We start from the raw sequence: 13,221 nt of genomic DNA, 5'->3' as shown, positions 1-13,221 counted from the left end.
TTCCACAGAGAGTCTTTTGTTTATTTTGGCCACACCGCCCTGCAGCACGTGGGACCCCAGGGCCAGGGATCGAACCAGTATCGTCTGCAGTGGAAGCACAGAGTCATATCCACTGGTGTGCCGGAGAAGTCCCACTTCCCCAGACAGTCTTGGCTCCTCCTTTGTTCCATCTTCCCAGAGGCCTCGGTTGCTGAGTCTGACCCAGGAAAAACAACTATATTGCACACTCAAGACTTTTAAGTTTTATTAATAAAATACAAAATGACACAGATGTTGGCGATAGGGTTGGAAAAGCAAAAGCATCAACCAACTCCTTTCAAAGCCCTCCCCAAATTGTCTTTGTTCCTGTCCTTCTCAAGAGGACCTCACAAAGTCTGTGGAAGGGGGAACTGTTGTCCCCAGCCGCATTATCACAGGTGGGAGCCCCATCACTTGGGCCCCATCCCTTGAAGGTTCCCCATCAAGAAGAACCCCAAAAGTGCATTCAGATCTGCTGTCCTCCTCTCTGAGTGGTCAGAGTGCCCCCAACCCAAGCCAGACCCTCACGGGCATGGAGGAGGGCCAGGCAGACAGGGAAAGCTGGCTTCCCTCTCTCTGTGGACCAGAGCCGCGTGTGCACTCTCTCAGCATCTGTCTGCAAAGGAGCATGCCACCTGTACATGGAAGAGCCTGGCCCATGGGAGGCTCCTCTGGTGGGGCGCAAAGAACACCTTCAGAGACAGCCAGAGGGAGGTGGGGAGCTGCCACCAGAGACCCTGAGGGGGTGGGACTTGCAGGTCTGGCTCTGATGGTGGGGTGCTGGCCAGTCCAGAAAGCCTTCAGCCCCACCCAGGCCTGCCTGAGTCTTCAGTGCCTAAAAGGGAACCTCTGACGTCATGTCCACAACTTCCCCTCCCCTGCCCATCTCTCCCCACAGGACAGAGTCCCTTTCAGAAATAAACATGGGAACCTCAGGTTTCCATGGTGGATTCTGATATCATGGAAAACATCATGGAAATGCCTGGCCCTGCCTGTGGTGGGGGTGAAGGGGAGGCAGGAAGAGCTCAGAATACAGAGGACAGTGTTTCCAAGGAGTGAGAGGTGGAAGAGGAACCCAGGCTGCGGGAAAGAAAGAGAAAACGCTGGACCTGGGTCCCTCATGAAGGAGTGGAGGAGGAAGGGGTGTGGCTACTGCCTGCAGCTGCTCCCTGGCTCCTTTCTTGGAGCCTGCAGGCCTCTGCTCCTCCCACAGCCTGTCACTTGTGACCTGGTAGGCTGTCACAAGTCGCCGGGGGGCGGGGGTGGGGGTGGGGGCTGGACCTCCTGGTCACAGCATCCATGGATATGCCTGTCTCATCGATGCTTGAGAGCATCTCTACTGTGAAGGTTGAGAGCTGCACCCAGGGTCTGCAGAAAGGGGTCTCTGGATCAACTAGTGATGCCTGACAGGGATAGAGGTTATTGCCACATATCTACCATCCCTCTTCCCTTTCACAGATGAGACACCAGAGTGATGAATGTCTTGATGGACTGGTGAGGGCCTGGGACTAAACTCCCAGCCTTTACATTCATAGTCAATGTTCCTTCACAGATGCGGAGGTCGGGGGTGGGGGGTGGGGGGGGTGAGGGGTGGTGAGAGTGGAATCCAAGCCAGCAGATTACTTCATCTCTCATTCCCAAAATGCCTGCCCAAGGGCAGAACCTTCAATGGGAGCAGTCCCGGGAAACACCACACTAACCTCATGCAAGAAAAGACAGGTCCCCTCCTGGGGCATGGGGTCTGTACAGGGGACATGGAAAACTAGCACCGCAGGTGGCCGGGGTGGCTGGCGACCGCAGCGGGACCAAGAGACGCGATGAGGTCTGAGGGAGTGGGCAGGAGAGGCCTGACCTGAGGCTCATTTGTAAGATGGAATGTCCATGGTAACACAGGGGGAGTGGGTCAAAGGGGCTGGGCGTTCAGTAAATAATTGTTCATGGGGGCTGGCATGGTGTCTAAGGGACCCTCTAACCAGCCAACAGCAGAGGGACATTTTTTGTCCTGGGACATTGGAGTGAGCTGGGGAGGCCACCTGTTCTGTCCACAGTAGGTCACAAATGGTCAAGGGTGGCCCCCAGGAGCTGGGAGAAGACCCACCCAGATGACCTTGCCTCCTTGCTCCAATCATCCCAGCTTGGGCCAGACCCTTGGGTGAGGGTGAGTGTGAGGATGGGGGACCCCGGGCCGCTGAGTTGAATGACTGGACAGACGCAGGCAGGAGGGGAGCTCACACTGGCACCAGGACGTACGAGTTACTGCCACAGCTCCGGGGGACATAGCAGATCCCTTCCACCACATCCCCCACCATCTTGTGAGGGCAGCTCTGCAGTCTCTGATAGGCAAACATGGCCACCCCCAGGCAGAAGAGGAGACCGAGGAAGGCCAACAGCCCTACGGCCTGCCTTCGCGTGGCCACCTGGGAGTCGGGGACAGAGGTCATAAGGATGCCCAGACTCCGGGGGCCTGCGGTGGTGAGAATGGGTTCCTTGGCCTTGGGGAGCTCCTCAGTCTCAGGGCCCCAGCTGCCCGAGGCCAGTGCATCCATGCTGGGGGTCCCTTCAGAGGCTACAGTGACCTCGAAGATGCTGGACACGGTGGCCGACCCCAGGAAGGCATCCGTGTGAGCTGAAGAGGGACTCATTTCTTTGGACCCTAGAGAGTTCTTTGAAGAGTCCTGTACCTTGATTCCCACAGTTAGGCTTCCAGGCCCACTGCTGTCCTCTAAGACAGCGTAGGAAAGAGTCGGGGCCGGGGTGGAGGGGTCCGGGGTGGAGGGGACCAGGGAGGGGAGGGCCTGGGTGGAGGGGACCCAGGTGGGGAGGGTCTGGGTGGAGAGGGTCTTGGTGGGGAGGGTCTGGGTGGAGGAGGCCTGGGTGGAGGGGGCCTGGGTGGAGGGGACTGGGGTGGGGAGGGTCTGGGTGGAGGGGACTGGGGTGGGGAGGGTCTGGGTGGAGGGGGCCTGGGTGGAGGGGACTGGGGTGGGGAGGGTCTGGGTGGAGGGGACCAGGGTGGAGGTGGCCTCAGAGGCTTTCCCCTCAGTCCAGAGGCCTGCCTCAGGTTGGTCGGCAGCAGAACTCTGCCAAGACGTGGCGGTGGTGAAGGCAGCCTCGTTGAAAAGCTCAATTTTCTGAGTCCCTCCATCTGGAGCTTTTGAAGTGGAGGAGGACCTGGTCCCCATGGAACCAGCCACTCCTGGCGAAGTCCCCAAGGCACTCTCTGCCCCCAGACTACTGCTTTCGCCTGTGAAGTTCACCTCTGAGGCAGCAGACCGGTACATCTCCCTGGCGCCCAGGGTGGTCCTGGGCTCGCCCTCACCGATTTGCCTCTCAAATGTGCCACTCTTTTGAGACACAGAAGCCTTGTGGTCTAGGTGCTTCATGGCTTTCTGGACCCATTCCTCCTTTGGGTCAGCACAGAATGATTTACCCTTCACAGTCTTCAGGCTGCAAGGAAGGAAGACAAGAGAGCCAGTGATGCTTAGATGCCACGTGGAGTAGGAGCATCACACAAAATCTCTGCAGGTGAGCTGACCTGGCTGGAAATCAAGTCCCCACCACTTACTAGCTGTGAGCTGTGAGCTTCTTACCCAAGGCAGCTCAGCTCACAGAACTTCTGTGTTCTCACCTGAGAACTGGAAAGAGAGTCCTGTCTTCTGCAGGGTGACCAACCATCCCAGAAAAACTGGGACTGAAGGGGTCTTTTTGTGACAATTCCGGCAAACCAGGACAAGTTGGTCACCTGCTTCTGTGTTATTGTAAAAAATGAAAAGGATGTGAAGCACCTGGTTCAGAGTGTGTGCATGAAAACTCAGTCGCTCAGCCGTGTCCAGCTCTGTGCAGCCCCATGGACTGATATGCACCAGGCTCCTCTGTCCATGGAATTTCCCAGGCAAGCATACTGGAGTGGGTTGCCATTTCCTACTCCAGGGGATCTTCCTGACCAGAAAGACAATAAAAATGTAAGTCATAACGTCATGAACGTGAAGATGGGGGCTCTTCGCTGTGAGTTTTATGATTGGGAGATATCCCAGGTGTTCTCTGCCACGAGGTGTGTGACTGGCAAGCTTGGTGGTGGAAAAGACTCAATGTCATAACCTCCTCTTCCTCCTCTCCTTCAGTTGAAGGCTGCCCTCTGGACCTCTCTCCTCTCCTAGAGTGTATCCTCAGGCTACAAGGGCCCCTAGGGTGCTACAACTCTCTATATGGTGGCCCTGATGGGGCCCTGAAAGTGAAATGTGAGTGAAAGTGTTAGATGCTCAGTCATGTCTGACTCTTTGCGACCCCATGCACTGTAGCCCACCAGGCTCCTCCGTCCATGGAATTCTCCAGGGAAGAATACTGGGGTGGGTTCCATTCCTTTCTCTAGGGGATCTTCCCAACCCAGGGATCAAACCCAGGTCTCCTGGATTGCAGGCAGATTCTTTACCATCTGAGCCATCAGGGAAGTTCAAAGAATACTGGAGTGGGTGGTCATTCCTTCCTTCAGGACCCTGAGTTCCATCCAAATCTTGAGCTTCTTTTGAAGCCTGCATGTGGCTTAGTACCAAGACTACAGCTCAGAACTGGCTGGGACCCCTGCTCCACACCTTGGCCTGTGCTGGAAATTTTGTCTGGTTAAACTTCATACCCTTTCTGCAAGATGGCTACTATATACATCCCCATTTTACAGATTAGAAAACTGAGGCTTAGAGGGGTAATAAAAATGTGCCTGTCTCCAATATGCTAGGAAGCCAGAGAGGTCCAGAAAGCGAGCATGACCCTGAAGGACCCACAGGCACAGTGCTGTCCCAGTGCTGTCATCCCCTCTCTGGAGCATCCCACTTCCCCTTCGCCTACAAAAGAGAAGCAAACATATAGGGTGGCGTGGGGGAAGTGAGGTTTGACAGATGAGCAGAGAGGTCAGGCTGTAGTGCACTTGCCCTCTTAGTAATCAGTGGGAGGAAGTACAATTTTCTTTAGCTGGGCTAAAGAAAGCCTGCTTTAGCTTGGGAAACAGGCTTCGAACAGGCTGTTTCCTGTTGCCAGGAGTCAGGGTCTGGCTGAGACTGCTTTAGGACCCAAAGGTCAGTCCTGGGGAAAGGCCTGAGGGCTGGGCGACTGGGCAGTACCCAAGAGGGACCCCAAATGAGCAAGCAGCCAAGATGGCCAGGAGTCCTAACACCCACAGGTGAAGCCGGCTTGGCTTGACCCCTCCTGGAAGTCTGAAGTCTGGGAGGGATTCTGTTTCCTTATCTGTTCAATGGTGATTATAACCTTGGCCTCTCTTATTGTTAGCAGCTTCCAGGCACACTGCCAAGAGCTTTCATTCTCCTCAAAACTACCCATTTTAACAGATAAGGAAACCAGAGCCCAGAGGGTAGATAAGATCACAGGGACCACCCAGACTGTAAGCGGTAAAGGCAGCATTCACACCAGATCTGCTGGCATCTAGAGCCTGCACTTTCAGAACAGCATGCTTTTCCTCTCCCATGAAACCCAGCAGGTTCCAGTGCTGCATAAAACACCCTTTGGCCCAGTAGGAATTACCACCCCGGATGGCTTCTCCAGGCTATTCAGGAATGTCACGGCTCATGTTTGCTCAGGGCACGGATATTAAGGTCAGCGAGGAGGCCAGCAGGTCAGGAGCAAGAGGAACACTTGCCGAAAGCCCTTGGCCAGGAGCCCAGTTTGGGGTGACAGGATGTGGACATGGATTAGCAGAGACCAGGGGCTGAAAGGAATACAGAGGCTGAGAGGGCAGTACCTACATGACAGCTCCATCATTGCAGGACTCCCGATTTCGTTGGTAGCCGACTAGACGAGACTCGGGAATCTTCTGGGTCATTTTGTTGCAGGAGAGGTTACACTTGTTCACACCGTGTTGCTGCCCTAACCCCACAGAGGCCCCCAGTCAGCGGGACTGTCTGTGGACATCTGGCTTCCCAGCCCCATGCCAGCTTGTCCCAGACGCACCCTCCTAGCCAGAACCAATGCCCCACACCCTTGACCTCAGCCCTCTGTCCCCGGCCAAACTTCTCTAGGCCTCAGTTTCCCTACCTGTAAAATAGGGACAGCAGTAGAATCTACTTCACAGGTTTGTTGTAAGGATGGAGGAAAATGAATTCTTATAAAGCTCTTATTGTCTGGCACATCTTATTTAATTTTAAAATTCAGTTGCTGGAGTGGGTTCACCAGGGGAGAGGAGTGTGAAACTGACAAGGATCTACCTGAGGTTACACAGCCAGCAAGTGACAGAACAGGCTCTCCTGCCAGGCCTGGCTCCCGGCCCATCTGGACCCGTAACCCTGCCATTCCCTGCACCGTGCTCTTACTCTAGTAAGTCACCTGCTCAACTCTCACCCCGTCGCATCGGGATCCCATCCCTCCATCTCAGCCTGATCCATTTCCGCAGCCTCTGAGACACCCCTAGATCTCTGTCCATTCACATCCCATGTGTATTCCCTGTATACATCACGGTCACCGGCAACTACCGTAATGACACATATATATGCCCAACAACAACAACAAAAAACCACATAAAGGCATACATGCCACCAGGCCGAAGTAGCAGGTAACAAAAAATTTAAATATAAAACGATAACCACCTTCTAAGCAGCGTGCTGAGTAGACAATCCTTTGTTCTGCCGTTAAGAGTCAGAATGAGGGTTTCCCTGGTGGCTCAGTGGTAAAGAATCCACCTGCCAAAGCAGGAGTCACGGGTTCAATCCCTGATCTGGAAAGATCCCAGATACTGTGGAGCAACTAAGCCCGTGCAGTAAAACTATTGAGCCTATGCTCTATAGCTGGGGAGCCACAACTACAGAGTCTGAGTGCCCTCTGGCCTGTGCTCAGTGACAAGAGAAGCCACCGAAATGAGAAGCCTGAGCACCATAACGAGAGAGTAGCCCCTGATCGCCTCAACTAGAGAAAGCAGAGTGCAGCAAAGAAGACCCAGCACAGCCAAAAAGTGAATACAGAAATAAATAGTCTATAAAAAGAGCCAGGATGAATTGGGAAGCAGCTCCTGAGAGGAACCAAATGGGCCATTTGGATTCCCAAGACAAGCTGGGGCAGCAGGAGTAGGGAGGAGGGATAGAAATGGGGTTATGCATGGGGTGGGGGCAGAATGAGATAGGCGGGGCCTTAAGATGGCTGGGTCCCACGTGGAGCCAGACAGAAAGCCCAGGACAGAATGACGGTGACTCAACAGACAGCTGAGAACCCAGATATTTTATATAAACATTCAATGTGGTTTGCACTGCATCTCTACCTTCCCCTAAAATCTCCAGCAAAATCTACTCTGCTTGGTATAAGTTCAAGAGGGGCAGGCCAAAAAATGAAGAGCTTGAGTTTCCGATCAGAGTCAAGGTCATTTGCAGCCAAAGCAAGACTTCAGAGGGTTTTGAAAAATCTAGAGGTTAGGACTTCCAGGGCAGTGGAGCCGAAAGAACAAACTTATTTTATTTCTGCAGAGCTTGGGAGGTCCCCAGTGATCCCCGGGGTTCCACCAGAACACACATTGCTCTTGCACAAATACTTAATGCACGAGGACACAGAAACCAGATATGCTCCGCCTTCCCAAATACAGGCGTGCACGCACACCTTCTAAAATCTGCCGCCTCTTCTCTCATCACACCCCCTGCCTCAGCCCACCCTGCCTTGTGGGGAGTAGGGGGAATCAGGGCTTGCAAGGTCAGGGCCAGGCCATCAGGGGGCATCACTAGTAGCCCCCCGAGGTGGGCAGGGGGACTCCCCGCGGCTGGTCCCTGAGTCACCAGCTGCCCTTTCTCTCTGAGGAACCAGGATATGAAAGTTTCCTTGCCTTGTCACCCTACTTTCCCCACAGCAGGACCTCAAAATGACTCAGCAGCAGCCTCCCCCGGTCCTGCTGAGCAGAGTCAAGAGTCAGTCCTCTGGACTGGAGTGGCAGGTGACTTCCGGGGGGAATCCCCAGAAAAATGGTGCCCCTGATGACCTGGAGCCAGGGGGAGGCTGCCCAGTGGGCAGGAGGGACAAACTAGGGAAGCTCAGTGCCCTCTTCTGACTCTGCATCCACTATGCCCACTTCTAGGGCTTAATGAGCCACAAAGGCAGCCTGTCTCACAGTCCCCACCGTCTGCCATGGTGCCTGATGGCCTTGGCCAGGTTCTCTTCTCGCTTTTGCCTGGGAAGGTGGTGTAACTAACCAAGCGGGCTTTCCTTCTAGGAACTGAAGTTTTCTTTTCTGTAACTGGGGATAATGTCTCAACCAGCCAGTCGTCTATTAACTCTCGTGTGAATGCAGGAGGACAGGGACCTTGAATGTCTTGGTGTCACAGTGTTTCTCATCATCAAGCTTAAGGTGGATATAAATATTCATTGAATGAAATAATGTCTCAGTCTACTTACCCCTCCAGCCACCTGCCTACCTGTCTATCCATCCATCCATTTATCTGCCCCCTCTTGTCAATCTGCTACCCATTCCCTGCCACCCACCTGGCTACCTCCCACCCAGCCCTACTCACTCCAGTCCATCAATCTACCCGTGCCCCACTCACCTACCTACCACCTGTCCACCTAGGCACCCTCCACCCCCTTCATCTACCCATCCCTCCATCTCTCTCCAGCCCACTCACATATCCTTCATCCATCCATCCACTCCCTGATTTGGCCAACATCTGTTTGAGTTACTTTTGAGTATCTACAAAGACCCAGGCCCTCTTGTCCTTAACTCTGAACTCCTTCTCCCAGAGGTGCTGATGCTGAGCTCGGAGAGAGTACCTCAATCCCAATAAATGCTATCAGATCACCGTGTTCACTTGGTCAACCAACAAATGCTGACTTGCCTCTGACCAGGCCTTGTGAGGAGCAGAGGGATGAAGAAGGCCCATCTCAGCCTCAGAAGTCTCTCAACCTGGTGGACGGCTAAGAGAGAACCACAGAGTATCAGAACTTTTCTTAGTAGACCACCTGTGGTGTATTGGACACTAGGCTCAGCCCACACACATCTGTTGTCATTAATTCCTGCAAAAAGATTACTTTTATCCTCATTTTAAAGATGTGGAAGCTGAGAATCAGAGAGCTTTAATGACTTGCCCAAGGCCACACAGCTGGCAGATGTGGCAGGTCAGGTTTTCCTCCCAGGCCTTAAGACAATCCACTATTCTGCTGCTGCTGCTAAGTCGCATCAGTCGTGTCCGACTCTGTGCAACCCCATAGACGGCAGCCCACCAGGCTCCCCCATCCCTGGGATTCTCCAGGCAAGAACACTGGAGTGGGTTGCCATTTCCTTCTCCAATATCCACTATTCTAGGCTGCCTTAAACGCCAAGAAAAAACACCATGTTCCAGAACAGACCTCAGAGAAGCTGCGGTTTACATGAGGGAGAGACCACCTGCAACTGCAAGTGATCATGGAGGTTTCTTGGAGGAAGTGTACATTAGGCTGGAGCTCAAGGACTGTTCGGAGGGTTATAGGCAGGAAAAGATGGGAATGTTCTGGGTCTCTGGGAGAGCTTGAGCCATTGCTCAGCTGTGTGTCTCAGACGAGTCACTCAGGTTCTCAGAGCCTCCCATCCCTATAAAATGGACGTGATAATAACTGCTTCATGGGATGGTTATGAGAATAAAGCTTTTAAAATATCTGGACCCTTAGAGCAGAGTTTTCTCAACAGCAAACACCACTGACATTTTGGACCCCGTGATTCTTCGCTGGGGAGGCTGTTCCATGTCCTGTAGGATGCTTGGCATCACCCGTGGCCTCGATGCACTAGGTGCCTGAGTACCTCCCAACCAAAACGTAACAACCAAAAATGTGGCCAGAAATTGCCAAATGTCTCCTTGGGGGCCAACTCCAGCAGTGAGGACCACTGCCCTGGAGATACCCACATGATTCTTTCCCCTGCCCCACTCAATGCCCCCTTCTCCCCTGACTCCCTACATAAAATCTCAACATCTTCCACACCACCCTTCGATCCCTGTTTTTTTTTTTAATCACAGCATTTTTTTTTTCCTTCTAACAGACCAAATCCTTTACTAATTCATTTTGAGTATTACCTGTCTTTTCCAGTTGATATTCAGCAACCCCAAGAGCTGGGATCACTGGCAATTTTATTCACTGATGTGGCCTCAGCACCTAGAATTGTACCTGGCACATAGTAGGGGCTTATCTACCAAATGAATCAACAAAATGCACAAGGAAGCCACTTTGTACATGTAAAATCCCAACCAACAGGAAATAGAGGAATTTTTAATTTAGATTCGACCCAGGCCTGGATCTGACACTCTCAATTTATCCTCCTCTGCCTTTCCCACCCACCCCTACTGCTAATCAGTGGGGGCAGACGACAGCAGCTTAATTCAGTTTTTTTTTTTTCCCTCTTTCTTGTCAGAGCTTGAGTGGGAGTGAATGCGTCAGTGCTCAGGGAGGAAAATTCTCTGTTCTGACTTGTATCTGCAGGTTTGTTATATAAAGCAGAGGCGCCTCCTGCCTGACACAGCCCCGCAAACCCACATTTGGGAACTGACGCAGCCACCCTGCACCAGCCAGGGCGGTAGCCACAAAGTCCCCAGCTCCCCCTCTCTCTCTGCCTCTCCGGCTTGTGGTCCAGTCCCTAAGTCCTGTAGGGGCTCCCAGGGGGTCTCTCTGAGCCACACATGTCAGCATGGCTAAGAATTTTCAAGATGAACCTAGCCAAATGCCCAGTTGTAAAACGGGAGAGACGGAGCCTCAGAAAGGTCAGAATAATGGGAATATCTCCCAGAAAAACCAGTGGCCAAGATTAGGGTGGGCCCCTGACGGTTTTGAAGCCTCAGGCTGCCGGATAGAGCTTCCAGAGTGCCCCCACCCAGGATCCCTCCTCCATCCTAGCAGAGAAGAAACCCACCCCCCAACCCAGCTTAGTAGAAGCGATCCTCCTCTTTCTCCCACTTGCTAAGTGTCCTCAGCCTCACCACGCACATATAGGCAATAGCTATATTCAAAGGTGCAGCAGCTGGGACCAAAGAAGGCAATACTGTACTCAGGGTCACAGCTATGGCCAAGCAACCTCCTCCACCTGACTCCTCATCTTCCAGTCCTCACTGTCCCCATACACCTCAGGGCTCAGAAGTTCAAGCCCAGGAAGCAGGAAGGTCAGCAGCGCTTGGCCAGCACCATCTCCACTCACCTGCTCTCTGCCCCACCAGTGGCTTTTCCCCAAACAGAGGGACTTGGGGGACAGTGCGCTCCATAGAGGTGTCCTGGAAACCAGAGACTGGTGCTCATTTTCCCAGACTGGCTGTGTGCCCTAAGGCAGCCTCCCGCCCTCTCTGAGCCTCAATCTGCCAGATGGCCTGGGTATTACCAGAGGATAGGGCTGGCTCAAATAGCTCTTGAAGGCAGTGAGATCCACAGAAGCGGGCGCGTGCATCCACGCTCCCTCCTGCACCCACTCTTACCCTCTCCTGTCGTACTTGCTGGCTGTGCATCTTCAGGTCAGTTTCTCAACCTCTTTGGGCCTCCATCTTACTCATGTTGGGTGGGATCGATACATCATACCCTCCCAGGTCCCAGGCTCCAGAAAGCAAGTGACTGGAGGTGAAAACATTTTCTAAACTGTGCTTTGGAGGAGAAAGACAGTACCCTGAGGGGGGAGTTGGGGTGGGGACAGACATGGGCAGAGGGATTGGGGGCTAGACCAGAGGCACAGTGATGAGCCCAATTCATGAGCTGCAATGACCTTGACCTCCACTGGTCCTGGGTCCCTTCTCCTGGAGAGGCCTCGAAATTGGGCAGGAGAAAGTCCCAACTGTGGCCTGGGCTGGGGCCAAGCCGAGACTATGGGAATCAGGACCGAGGGTTACATATTAACCCCGGAAAGGGAGATGAGCCCACGGTCTCCCAGGGCTCCATCCGAGTGCCCACCGAGAGGCTCCTCAGGCTTCCCACCACCCCCACTCTCCCGGCACCCCACACCTGGATCGTCTGCTGCCCACACCACCTCCCTGCACTGCCAAGTGGTCACCACCTTGCTCACTGGGCCAGGCAGGGACAGTCTCTGGTTAGAGTAAATTTTTCCAGCCCATGGGCAGACCACACAACCAGAGAGGTGTCGAGCCGCATCCCCCGCCTACCCCCGCACCCAGCTCCTACCTCCCCCACCCGGCATATATGTCAAGAAGGGGCGGCCAGGGATCTCAGCCTTACCCGGGAAGGCTCTGGGGGTCCTGTTGTCAGGCTTGAGGGGCAGAAGTAGGGCTAAGGGTTCCCCTTACCCGGCTCATGGCTGAGTCCACCCCACTTACCGGCTAGCAGCGCAACCAAATGGCAGAGGACAGCCAAGCAGAGCGACCGCGAGAGAGGCGGAAGACCCATGGCCGGGGCGGGTGGGGGTCCAGGCAGGCGGCAGGGGCCCTTGTCGAAGCTCAGCGCTGGTCCCCTGGCCGCCTGTGCTCTGCTGCGATTTATAATGGGGCTCCTCTGCCTCCGCCTCCGCCTCCAGCCCCCGCAGGCAGCAGGCAGGCGGTGGGAGGGGAGAGGAAGGGAGCGTGTGCAGCAACTGGATTCCTCAGGATGTTGCCAAGGAACCGAGCGAGCAGCTCCCTGGCTCTGGGTGAGCGGCTCGTGGCGGGGGGACTGGGCTGGCTCCGCATATGGGGACCTGCCTGGGAGGCTGGACCCGGCCTGTTAGGGTTCAAAGGGCTTCCTCTCCTCCCATCTGCTGAGGCTGCCTTCCTACTGGGAGCTGGCACATGTCCTAGGGTCTGAGCTGGGGCCCTAGCTCCTAAGTGGGCTGAAAACAAAAGGACAGAGGACTGGAGAGTGCCGGCGGCAGGCAGGCAAGCCAGGAGGACTCTGGGGTCCCGCCGTCTGGGGTCTGATAAACTCTCCCCTGGTCTGGGAGGGAGCTCTCCGATGCCAGGAAGGACCTCTAACCCTTAACCTCTCAACGCCCCAGCACCTGGGGGACCTTGTTCATCAAGGTGTTCCCCGAGGCCAGCATGGAACCTGGCAAACAGTAGGGGCTCAATACAGCAAAAGCTTGCGGAAAGAAAGCGCCAGCCCCACTTCACAGGGCAGATGGGGAAACTGAAGCCCTGAGAGGGGGCCAAGTCACAGAGAGCATCAGAGAGGAGAACCCACCTCCCCCGCCACAGAGAAGAGCAGGCAGGCCCAGGGGGCAGCTGTTCAGGACACGGCAAAGAGCCCGGCCTCCCCACCTCCATCCCCACTACCTCTCCTTTCCTCTTTTGCGCTTTCCTCATC

At 54.4% G+C, this 13,221-nt stretch overlaps 1 protein-coding gene across 3 annotated transcripts; it reads right to left on the bottom strand.

The window, feature by feature from the left end:
- Positions 1-219: 219 nt before the first annotated feature.
- Positions 220-12,396, bottom strand: CX3CL1 (C-X3-C motif chemokine ligand 1). 3 transcript variants are annotated; one of them, XM_086349544.1, is made up of 3 exons: positions 12,261-12,396; positions 5,762-5,886; positions 220-3,462 (listed from the first exon to the last, which is right to left on the bottom strand). In XM_086349544.1, exons 2-3 carry the CDS (start codon positions 5,779-5,781, stop codon positions 2,247-2,249), a joined length of 1,236 nt encoding a protein of 411 aa, XP_086205670.1. In that variant the 5' UTR covers positions 5,782-5,886; positions 12,261-12,396; the 3' UTR covers positions 220-2,246. The 3 variants fall into 3 exon arrangements, with proteins under 3 accessions (XP_086205670.1, XP_086205669.1, XP_086205671.1); XM_086349543.1 differs by having other exon boundaries at positions 5,766-5,886; XM_086349545.1 differs by lacking the exon at positions 5,762-5,886.
- Positions 12,397-13,221: the final 825 nt, after the last annotated feature.

Source organism: Bos grunniens, chromosome 18, assembly GCF_055505025.1.
Source record: "Bos grunniens cultivar Pamir isolate PY7600 chromosome 18, Bosgru_T2T1.0, whole genome shotgun sequence".
Classification (NCBI taxonomy): domain Eukaryota; kingdom Metazoa; phylum Chordata; class Mammalia; order Artiodactyla; family Bovidae; genus Bos; species Bos grunniens.
Note: the sequence above shows the minus strand (reverse complement) of the source record. Positions and strands in the feature narration are given on the sequence as shown.